The 12,278-nt window shown below is 36.9% G+C and overlaps 1 protein-coding gene across 4 annotated transcripts in view; it reads left to right on the top strand.

Annotated features, from left to right (window-relative positions):
• The window catches only part of DPH5 (diphthamide biosynthesis 5), a 31,644-nt gene extending 26,652 nt beyond the window's left edge, over nt 1–4,992 (top strand). For all 4 annotated transcript variants that reach the window (XM_009001785.4, XM_035252274.3, XM_003733504.6 and 1 more), the window contains exons 6-8: nt 30–69; nt 1,953–2,056; nt 4,026–4,992. In XM_009001785.4, coding sequence (XP_009000033.1) covers nt 30–69; nt 1,953–2,056; nt 4,026–4,255 — 374 coding nt within the window. In that variant the 3' untranslated portion in view covers nt 4,256–4,992. The remainder of the gene's footprint in view (nt 1–29; nt 70–1,952; nt 2,057–4,025) is intronic.
• Nucleotides 4,993–12,278: the final 7,286 nt, after the last annotated feature.

Raw genomic sequence — 12,278 nt, forward strand, 5'->3', positions numbered from 1 at the left:
ATTAAAAGAACTGTTTTTACTTCCTACAGACATCAAAGTAAAGGAGCAGTCTTTGGAAAATCTAATGAAGTAAGTTGTTATTTTGAGAATGCATACATTTTTTTTATTTCCTTGAACAATTCAATAAATTCTACTTAAATGACCTGAGTTCTAAAGATGGTTGAAAATGAGCTTTCATTAACAGTGTGAACATTAAACATTTTTATTTTTATGAAATCATAAGCAGTATAATAGAGTAGACATAGCAATAAATTTTGTAGATTCAACACTGAGAACAGTGGTTGGCATCTAACAAACACTTAGTATTTGTGGAATGAATTAATGCATTGGGATTCTGAAAACATGGGTTTGAGACTGGGCAGGGTGGTTCACGCCTGTAGTTCCACACTTTAGGAGGCTGAGGCAGTTGACTTGCTTGAGGCCAGAAGTTTCAGACCAGCCCGGCCAACATGGCAAAATCCCATCTCTACTAAAAATGCAAAAATTAGCTATACCTGGTGGCACTTTCCTGTAGTCTCAGCTACTTGGGAGATTGAGGCACAAGAAGTGCTTCAATCCGGGAGGCGGAGGTTGCAGTGAGCCGAGATCACCCCACTGCACTCCAGCCTGGGTGACAGAGTGAAACCCTATCTGAAAAAAAAAAAAAAAAAAAAAAAGACGTGGGTTTGAGTGCCAAGTTTGCCTCTAGTTGAGTGCTTCTATCCGGTAGGCAGAGGTTGCAGTGAACTGAGATCACATCACTGCACTCCAGCCTGGGTGACAAGAGTGAGACCCTGTCTCAAAAAAAAGACATGGGTTTGAGTCCTGAGTTTGCCTCTAGTTGAGTGCTCTTGAGAAAGTTACTTCCATCTCTGAGCCTTATTTTCTTCATATGTATAATGATAGTACTAACTCTTTTTTACTTAGGGAGGCAGAGTGTCTAATACAGTACCCACTACTCACATGTGACTAATGACATTTGAAATGGGGTTAATGTGAGTGAGGAACTGAATTTTTTATTTAATTTTAATTAATTAAAAACTGATACCCAATTTTGTTATGAGAAAACTTTTAAATACATTTGGAACAAATTTAGCATATAAATCTACTTTTATAACCATAAATTTTATTAAATTTAAATACAGATCAACTATTTCCAATAAAATTTGACATCAAAATTAAGATGTGCTGTAAGTACATACCAGATTTCAAAAAGACTTAATATAAAACAATCTCTTTAATAATTTTTATATGAATAGGTGTTCAATTACAATATTTTGGATTAAATAAAATGTTATTAAAATTTTTGCCTTTTTAAAAACTTTTGTTAATATGGCTACTAGAAAACGATTATATGTGTGGATTCATTTATATTTCTGTTGGCATTGACAGACAATTGTTTTGAGAGTCAAGAAAATAATCTGTATGAACTTCATTGTAAGCTGCAATAGCTATATTTTTATTAATATGAAAGTTTGGCAAGTCTGGTAGACTTTTGAGACATACAGAAGTAAACATATGTCATCACCTGAGGTTTTTAAATATCCAAGATGCTTTAGTTTACTTCTTTTAGAGGAAAAAAGTGAAAAGAAGAATATGTGATTTAAAAACGGTCATAAAAAAATCACTAAATAACCTGATTAAGCTAGAGTATAGACCAAGTTGCCACTTACTTCAATTGTTTTTGCTGAAGGTATCACTTTGAATAAAGGTAACTTTCATTTAGACATCTATCTTTATGTGTTCCTACCATCATTTCAGTGAGATCAGGGAAAGTTGAAGTACAACAGTGAAACAGCTTAAGAAATGAACAATCATTATGCTTTTATGTATGCTTAAAGTGAGTACATGTAAAAAACATCAAACAGAATGTAGATTATGGTACATGAGTATACCTGGGAGAGTAATTGCATTAATAACGTATTATGTAGTTTTATGGCTAAGAACAGTGGCATCTACTTTTCTACCTATAGGGGAAGGAAGATCTATGAACCTCCGCGGTATATGAGCGTAAACCAAGCAGCCCAACAGCTTATGGAGATTGTTCAAAACCAGAGAATACGAGGAGAAGAACCAGGTACCCAAGACCCTAAAAGGGGTCTCATATTATTTCTGTTTCTGCATTTAGGTGTGTATATGGCTTAATACCTCACACCACTATGGAAGCAAGAATCAGTGTTTTCGCATTGTTACATTGTCATTTTTGTCCAACTTTAACTTAAATCTCATAGACTTCAAGTTGTAGTGAAAGAAAAAAAATGGCATTCTTTTATAGTAAAATTAACACCATTCCAGAAAGTGAGAAGTTTTCACAAATTAAACATAAGTCAGACTTGATACAAATATGTTAGTGTATAAATATTTTTGTAAAATATATCTTTCGTGTTATCCCTAATCTATGGTGAGATCTGTTTTGCAAAATTATACTTATTTTACTTTTATTTTCCCTTTTTTCATTCTTAACACTGAGACTAGGACTAGTTTTCTTATATAAGAGAAAATTTGTTCTTATATTCCTAATATGTAGACACAGTATGTATTATATAATAAAAGTGTTTATTGTCAGTAAATCTTTATGGGAGGTTTTTTTTTTAAACAGGGTCTCACTTTGTTGCCCAGGCTGGAGTACAGAGGTGCAATCTTAGCTCACTGCAGCCTCCACCCCCTGGGCTCAAGTGATCCACCTTAGCTGGACTGCAGGTGCATGCCACCATGTCTGGCTAATTCCTCTGTGTGTTTTTGGCAGAGACAGGGTTTTACCATGTTGCTCAGGCTGGTCTTGAACTCCTCAGCTCAAGCAATCCTCCCGTCTTGGCCTCCCAAAATGCTGAGATTACAGGTGTGAACCACAGTGCCCAGCCTACTGTGAGATTTTTTTCTTTTTTGGAGATGGGGTCTTGCTTTGTTGCCCAGGTTAGAATGCAGTGGTGTAATCATGGCCCACTGCAGCCTCTGCCTCCCAGGCTCAAGCGATCCTTCCACCTCAGCCACCTGAGTGGCTGGGACAACAGGTGCATGCCATCATACTCAGCTAATTTTTTTGCATTTTTGGTGGAGATGGGTTTCACCATGTTGCCTAGCTGGTCTCGAACTCCTGCGCTCAAATGATCCGCCCACCTTAGCCTCCCAAAATGCCGGGATTACAGATGTGAGTCAATGTTCCCAGCCAAAAGATTCCTGAGTGATTGTTGCTATTTTATTCTCATTGGCAGGCCATGTTACGGTTGTGAAATAGTCTGCAAGGAGAGTCTATATCCATAACTTTGTACAGGGGTTGCTTGCATTCCTGTTTGTCCTTGGATAAATTATTGGCCCCCTTTTGATCATTGTTCAATCAAGTTCCCTTTCCTAACTAAATAATATAATCATTAAAGGGTAAGCCCTTTAGCTGTAGCACCAGAGTGAATAATAATAGAGTTCATTAAGGCTGGCTCTTTTGAACTTAAAGATGTAAATAATGCCAAATGTTCATTATTTGTTAAGGAATCTGTAGTCTACTAATCTCATATCTACTATCTTAGCCCTTAGTACCATGATTTAAATTAGAGAGTATTACATTTAAAAAAATGAGAAAACGGAAGCTTGTCACATAGCCAATTGGATGGTCAGGCAGAAACTCAAATCTGTGCATTTATTTCCTAATCTCATAGTTTCTCCAGTAGATCTAGGTCAATATGAACATGCCTCAAACAAGTTATTAAAAACATTGTTTACTCAGAACCTATTTAAAGCTAAATTCTGTACAAATGTAGAGTATAAGTATAGCTTATCAAGTTCTGAAAACTCAATTTAAGTCTCTGGAATTCTGAATGGGTAAAGTTTGGAAGTACTCTTTTATATATTAGGTAATACAAATGATTTAGAAAAGCCTTGGATGAATTAATGGATAAGTCATTAATCATCTTGAGTGGCTAAAGAGATTTAAGATATTTGGGGCTTCTTGAAATGTACTTGTGGTACTAATGTTAGTTTGACTGTTGGACTAACATTATATGCATTTATGCATTTGCTGAATTGAATGGCAGTATTTTTTTTTTTTTTAATAGCAATTACCGAGGAAACACTTTGTGTTGGCTTAGCCAGGGTTGGAGCCGAAGACCAGAAAATTGCAGCCGGCACTTTACAGCAAATGTGTACCGTGGACTTGGGAGAACCACTGCATTCCTTGATCATCACAGGAGGCAGCATACATCCACTGGAGATGGAGATGTTAAATCTGTTTTCCGTACCAAAAAATAGCTTAGAATCTCAAAGCAATGATGGACTCGGAACATAGACATTTTCTATTGTCTGATGTAAATTTCAGCCATGTATGGATTGATAGGGTTTGAATTTTAATCCCCAAAATCTCCAGGTGTTGTGGGAGATAATTGAATCATGTGAGCAGTTTCCCCCACGCTGTTCTCATTATAGTGAGTTCTCATGAGATCTCACGGTTTTATAAGCATCTGGCATTTCCCCTATTGACTCTCATTCTCGCTCTTGCCTCCCTGTGAAGAGGTGCCTGCTGCCATGATTGTAAGTTTCCTGAGGGCTTCCCAGCCATGTGGAACTGTGAGTCAACTAAAGCTTTTTTATAATTACCCAGTCTTAGGTGTTTCTTCTTAGCAGCATGAGAATGGACTGATACATGATGCATGCATGCTTGTGTAACAAACAGGTCTTTGGCTTGTCGAATAAGTATAAAACAAATGACCAAAAAGAAGCCGACTCAACAATGCTTGGTTTCCTGTGGCAGTGAGTTTTTTCCCTATGACATCATCAGTTGTTGCTCCTATTTTGGCAACTTTTCAGGATGTACACACATAAAGCAGACCAGGCTGGAAAGCTTGTGGATAGACATCCATTGACAGAATCATTTAAGAGCAGTTTTTATTTAAGAAACCAATTTATACAAGATAGTTGTTAACAGAATATAACTTAGAAGAACTGGAATTTGAATCACTTGAATCTCAGTTTTAAAGGGTAAAAATGTTATGAGTGCCAATAAAAGATTAGTAAATATTCACAAAATATGTTTGTAATTTTCTTCTTTTTAAAAAAGTTAGCTGTCCTTATTGCATGATGAGTTGTCCTGACAGCAGTGGTATTAGTGTATATAAACAAAGGTGGAAAGATTACACAGCCATCCAGCAGTCCTACTTAAAGCTCAGCTGAGCGCATGCCACAAAATGGCACCCTTCCGAATTCACTGTCTTGGTTGACTGACATCCTAATTATGTGGTTCATATTCTGCAGTATTTTGGAGGTTGTATAATTGTTTAATTTTCAGTGTTCAGCCAGCCTTGTACATGTACAGTTGCTGTTTGGTTTTCTTTGTTTTTCAGTAGCATCTTTCACATCCAACCAGGCAAATGGAAAACTTGCTGACTACAAAATACGATTTTTAAAAATGTAAGTTTGAAGGCAACAGTGAATTAGTCAAGATATGGCATTATATATGTGCAAGTAGTCACACTCTTCTTACCAGTTTTCAATAACACTCCATGTATTATATTCATGACCAAAAAGTTTTATACTTTTGTTTGTTCTAAATAGAAATAGCTTTCTTGTGTGCTGGTTCAGTTGGTCCAACTCTTGAGTATTTCTGTGGCCTAATCAGTTTTTCTGAGCTCTTTACTTAGTAAGTTCATTGGAAGTTGAACAAAGATTTCTGTACTCTGTGGGATCATCAATTAGCTAATGATTATTTGACTTATTTTACATCATTTGAGATAAAAGATATATAAACATTTCTTATTTCTTTTTTCTTTTTTTTTTTGAGACACAGTCTCTGGTCTCCCAGGCTGGAGTGCAGTGGTATGATCTTGGCTCACTGCAACCTCTGCCTCCCAGGTTCAAGCGATTCTCCTGCCTCAGCCTCTGAGTAGCTGGGATTACAGTCATGCACCACCATACCTGGCTAATTTTTTTTTTTTTTTTCGTATTTTTAGTAGAGATGGGGTTTTTGCCATGTTGGCCAGGCTGGTCTTGAACTCCTGACCTCAAGTGATCTGGCTGCCTTGGCTTCCCAAAATGCTAGGATTACAGGCATGAGATACCACACCCAGCTTCATTTTCAATCTGTTAGACACAGAAGGGGAGAGAGCCAAGTATATTTAAATACTAGTTGTATATTATTTTCTTCTCATATGTTAAACTAAACATTTAAGAACTATAAAATGAAGGAGTTCTGGTTTTGGTAATGGTGTAATAGCTTATAATGTACGAACCCTCCCGATTATAAACTGTGGATAAAATATAATAAACAATGGTCTACAAACTCTAGGGAGTCATTGAAGACAGCTGTGAACTACATATGGTTTTTCCCCTTAGGTCATTCCCAGACTGTGTGGTAAGGAGTGGTTAGAACTCAAGAGAAAGTTGGAGTTTTACTGGCTTGAGGTGGTAGGATGGAATTGAGGGCTGCTAGAAGCACTGAAAATTAAAGTGGCAGATCCTAGAGATGAAGGTGTCGGAAATGGAGGAGGCTTCCTATCTGCATATGATCTCTCCTTAAATCCTTGGCTAACTCACGAACCGTGCATGCCCTGGGAAGACTCCAAGGACCTAGGTGGAAAGCCACAGTGAAGGCTGAAGAAGCTGAACAGAGATGGCTGCTCTCTATTGCAACAGAAGACAGAGTTTCAAGTTTGAATTCTGACGAGTTAGAATAGCTTGATAGAACCTTGAGCTTCCTAAACCCCAAAATGGCCATGTGTTAGTAAAGACTGTGCATAAGACTAAAGATTTATGCTAAAACTAAGGATAAAACCTTTAACATAATATAAAATCAAAGTGATTAGCCGATAATTTAAATGAGATCAAAGCTTAGCACTCTTCAGAATATAATAAAATGAATCTTGATAACATTAACAATGACAGGAATACAATAAAATGCTATAGGATGTCCAAAGAAGTAAGAAAATATAGCTTATAGCTTATGTGTTTTTTTTTTAAACAGCAGACTATAGAAAAAAAATTCTAACATAAACTAGATGATAGTTGAATTAGCGGACAAGGATTTTTAGAGCAGTTTTTAGAACTGTGTTCATGGATGAAAAAGTAAGGTGGTTGTAATGAATGAATATAGATGTGTACTCTCACTCAGAAAGTGAAAACATTTTAAAAAAATGGTTGGGCTTAACCAGAGAATACAGATAACACATGAAAGAAATTGTCTAATCTGAGGAAGAGAGAAGAAGAGATTAGAGAGAAGGTAAAAAGCACAGACTGAATGCCTTTTGGAGCAATATTGAGCAGTTTAACATATGTGATTGAATTTCCAGAATAGAAGCAAAATAGGGCAGAAGAAAATAGAAGTAACTTACAGGCCAGAATTACCCCAAATTTGGTAAAGCTATCAACTCCAGATTGAATAAACTCAGTGAACCCCAAGTGGAATAAATAAAATCACACCTAACATAACACGTAAAACTGATGAAAACCAAGGATAAAAGAAAGTCTTAAAACCTACCAAGGGTGGTAGTAGGGAAGCTACCAAATTTTTATTTGAAATTAAACTTAACTAGGTTCCTCTGCTAAATCTGGCAATCCTATTCTGTATGTAACTTAACCTCAATTTAAATGAAATTGTAAAATGAACACTCCATTATTCAGCAGGGAAAGGACGAACAATAGTATTTTCAGTCTACTGTCTGAAATCCCAATGTTAGTTAAAATAGAAATGCCTAAAGGCTGCATACATTTGTTTGATTGTTTATTTAATAGTGCTTAGCTCTTTAATACTATTCATTTTATGTTCTTTAAAATTATCATGTAGTGAAACCCCATTCCATAATCTACATATAGAACAGTTTCATCACCCAAAAGAACGTCTACTATCCCTTTATATTCATTGCTCTAGTTCATTCCTCTTTATTGCTCAGTAGTGTTCCCTCATATGGATAGACTATAGTTTGTTTATTTGCTATTTGAGAGATAATTGGTTTGTTTCCACTTTTTAGTGATTATGTATAAAGTTGTTAGAACTTTCACATACAGGTTTTTGCCTGAGATTTTATCCAGGGGGCTTGCTAGATCACATGGTTAAGTGTGCACCTAATTTTATAAGAAACTGCCAAAATGATTTCCAAAGTGCCTGTACATTTTGCATTCTCGCCAGCATTGTATGGGTTCCTATTGCTCTGTATCTTGCTAGCACTTTATGTTGGCAGTATTTTTGAACTATTCTGATAGGGTGCAGTGGTGTCTTGGTTGTGGTTTTAATTTGTATTTCCTGGTGCCTAATGATGAGGATCATCTTTTCATGTGCTTATTCACCATTATGTATCCTATTTGTTGAAGCATTTGTTCATGTCTTTTGCCTACTTTTAAATTGGATTGTTTCCATATGGTTAAATTTTGAGCATTTGTTACATATTCTGGATAAAAGTTTTCGTAAGATACATGACTTGCAAATATTTTCTCCACATCTGTAGTTTGTCCTTTAATTCCCTTAACCATTTTTGATAGAGCAAAAGTTTTAAACTTTAAGTTCAGTTTATGTTTTTCCTTATGTGGATTATGCTTCTGTTGCCATGTTTAATATCCCATCACCATATTCAACACATAGACTTGGTATTTGTATGAAACGTGAGTTTTAGGTCCACGTTCTTTTTTTTTTTTCTTTTTGCATGTAGATGTTTAGTTACAGTATCTTGATAAGAAGACGGTTCTTCCATTGAATTGTTTCCTGCACCATTGTAAAAATCATTAAGCCATATTTATATAGATCTCTTTCTGAACTCTTCCATTCTATTGATCTGTGTGTCTCTCCCTTCTATGATACTATGCTGTCTTAATTACTTTAGATTTATGGTAAATTTTTAAAAAGGTGGTGTGATTCCTTTAACCTTTATTCAAAATTATTTTAGCTATTCTAGTTCCTTTGCCTTTTCATGTAAATGTTAGAATGAACTTGTTGACATATACAAAAGAGCTTGTGAGATTTTGATTGAAATTGTTTGAAATGGTGTGTAAAATTTTGGGGTGTATTCTGTTTGGGGTTTGCCCAGCTTCTTGACTCTAGGTTTATGTCACCAAACTTGGGAAGTTTACAGCCATTATTTCTTCAGATCTTCTTCCAGCACTATATACTTTATCCTCTCCTTGAGAAATTCTGATAAATATAAATGTTAGACATTTATATTTGTCCAATGGTTTCCTGAGCTCTGTTCATTGTTGTTATTTCAGTATGTTTTCTCTGTTGCCAGGGGCTGATAATTTTTATGCATCTATGAATTCATTGACTCTTTTGTCTTCTCCATGCTGCTGTTGAGTCCATTCTGTATGTTTTTAAAATTTTGGTTACTGTTGTAAAATTTCCATTTGGTGCTTTTTATTTTAACATTTGTTGCAAGATTATTTGTGATTTGTCATGTATTCTTCTGTAGGTGTTTGAGCATTTTATATAGCATTTTTGTATTGCTTGTTAGAGCATTTTAAATGCCTGCTTTAAGGTCTTTGTTAGATAATTCCAAGATTGATATCTCCATTTCAGCATGTATTGATTGTTTTTCTTTTGTAAGTTAATTTTTTTTTTTTTTTTGAGATGGAGTTTCGCTTTTGTTACCCAGGCTGGAGTGCAGTGAGTGGCACAATCTCGGCTCACCGCAACCTCCACCTCCTGGGTTCAAGCAGTTCTCCTTTCTCAGTCTCCCGAGTAGCCTGGACTACAAGTGCGCACCACCATGCCCAGCTAATTTTTGTATTTTTAGTAGAGATGGGGTTTCACCAGGTTGACCAGGATGGTCTCGATCTCTTGATCTCGTGATCCACCCACCTTGGTCTCCCAAAGTGCTAGGATTACAGGCGTGAGCCACAACGCCCGGCCTAAGTTAAAATTTTTTATAGCACTTCGTCAAGTAATTTTGCATTATAGCTTGGATATTTTGAATATTATGAGTTGCTGGGTCTTGTTCAGATTTAATGGAGAGTATCAATATTTTTGTTTTAGCTGGCAACCAACCTGTTAGGTTTAGGATGCAATTCTAGATTGCTTTTTTTTTTTTGAGACGGAGTTTTGCTCCTGTTTACTCAGGCTGGAGTGCAATGGTGCGATCTCAGCTCACCGCAACCTCCGCCTCCTGGGTTCAGGCAATTCTCCTGCCTCAGCCTCCTGAGCAGCTGCGATTACAGGCACACGCCACCATGCCCAGCTAATTTTTTGTATTTTTAGTAGAGACGGGGTTTCACCATGTCGACCAGGATGGTCTCGATCTCTTGACCTCGTGATCCACCCACCTCGGCCTCCCAAAGTGCTGGGATTACAGGCGTGAGCCACCGTGCCCGGCCCTCTAGATTGCTCTTGATGGACTACGGTTCCAGTATAAGTTACTTTCAAAGACTGCAGTTCTCTTTGGATCTATCTCAAGTTTGTGGCATGCAGTTTGGGACTTTAGTCTGTTGGATAGTTTAGTTCTCAAGATTCTCAAGGCTAAGTAGAATCAGATCCAAGCATCAGTAATTTGAGGATGATCCTTGGGGTTTATAAACAACTTTATGAGGTTGCTTTCCTGGCTTCCTCCCATTCCATAATCTCTCCACTACTTCCTGATTCTCTGGGCTCCCTTTCTTGGTTGGTCCTTTGGCCAGAAATTTGAGGATCTAGTTACTCTACTCTTGCTATTTCATACCTTCATAACTGGGCCTGCATTCTTACCCATGTGGAGGAAGCAGAGAGAGAAAAGAAGTAGCAGGGTTGCTGAACTCTTGAAACCATAGCTCTACGAACAGAAATATTCCCCTCTCTCAAAGTTTTAGTTTCTGTGGGCTTCCATAGCTGCTGGCCACCACCACAGGGTTGTCTTGGGGGGAAGCTTTTGGAAGCCAGAGGGAAGTCTTCCTTCCAACTAATGTAAGTACAAATGTAGTAACCCTGCCTTCTTTTGAAGTCTGTAGAAACCAACACGACCTGTGCACAAATTATTGCTCATGAGGAAAGTAATATGATAAACATACAGAACAAATAAACCCTGTAAAGTTGAACATTATGATCTAACTTATTGTCTGGGGTGGGAAGACAGTGATAGCTAATCAGATGGACCTTATTTTATTTGTAATTTTATAAGTGACTATGATACACTCAAAAGTCCAAGCCAAATGGTCAAGCCAAGCCTTAATTGCTATGAATGCTATGAATAGTGTTCCTGCTTATATGTGAATCTGAGTGTCTTGTTTACTTAAAAAATACCACATTTAAAAAACACTATTCAGTGGATACCTTCAGGAAAGACTTTTTATAATGACTTTGTGTTGTTTTACTCTTTAGCTTTAGCAGTTGCTCTTTCACAAAAAGTACCATTCACTTAACAATTCACACAGAATCACTTTAAACTACATTAAAAAGCAAAATCCATCCTTTTTTTTTTTTCAATAAATTGATTGCCATGCCTACTGTGCCAGACTATGCATTTCTTACTGTTAACATTAGCAGATAAATTTGAATCGTGCATTTAAGTGTTCGTAGTATATGCTAAGCCTGAATTTCATGGTAGATTTTTTTGTCTGAAAGTAGAACTGGGTGACCTGACAATGTTTTAAATAACTAGAATCCCATTAAAATGTGGTTTGTTTTTTTTTTTTTTTGGAAAAAAATAAATAGTAAATTGCCATCATTCTGTCTACATCTATTGAACCTATTTATTCCTGTCTGCTGCTTTTTGCTGTAGACTAATGAAAAGTTTGGTGCCATATCAAGGGTTTGATATAATGAGGGAAAGAAAAGCATATGAGTTTCCAAAGTTGTTCAGGAGAGTTTATACTTGATAAGCATTAGAGAACTACTCAAGATTCCTGACCTAGAGGACTGAAAGTGAAAACTGGGAAAGCAAGACCAGTGTAACACAGGGTGGCTTCCCTTCCCACAGGTGTTTGTACAGACAACTTCCAACCCAGTATGTACACAGGAGAGGCTGCTCTGAAGGAGTGTTGATAGGCCACTGCAGAATTAGGCCCGAAGCTAATTCTAGAGAACACAGGATAGGTTAGGAGTCTCAATCTAGCAGGTCAAAGTGCACGATGCAGAGGGGTCAGCATGAGGCATTCAGGAAGCCAGGGCAGGACAAATGTTTCAAAAGAGTCCGGACAAAAGTTGGATTCAGCAAAAATTCCTTGTACTCCCTGCCAAAGCCAGAATTGTTTGGGTGGGGGCTGAAATGGAGATGGCTACATCTGGACAAGGAAAGTGATTCTGCTTGCAGTCATCAGTGAAATCCTGGAATAGGGGAGTGGGGACGGAAAAGAATTTGAAAGATTTCAAAGGAAGAAAGACATTTTATGATAAGAGATTCAGGAAATGGAGGTGATAAATGCATTGC

Source organism: Callithrix jacchus, chromosome 7 (assembly GCF_049354715.1).
Source record: "Callithrix jacchus isolate 240 chromosome 7, calJac240_pri, whole genome shotgun sequence".
In the NCBI taxonomy this organism is placed as follows: Eukaryota; Metazoa; Chordata; class Mammalia; order Primates; family Cebidae; genus Callithrix; species Callithrix jacchus.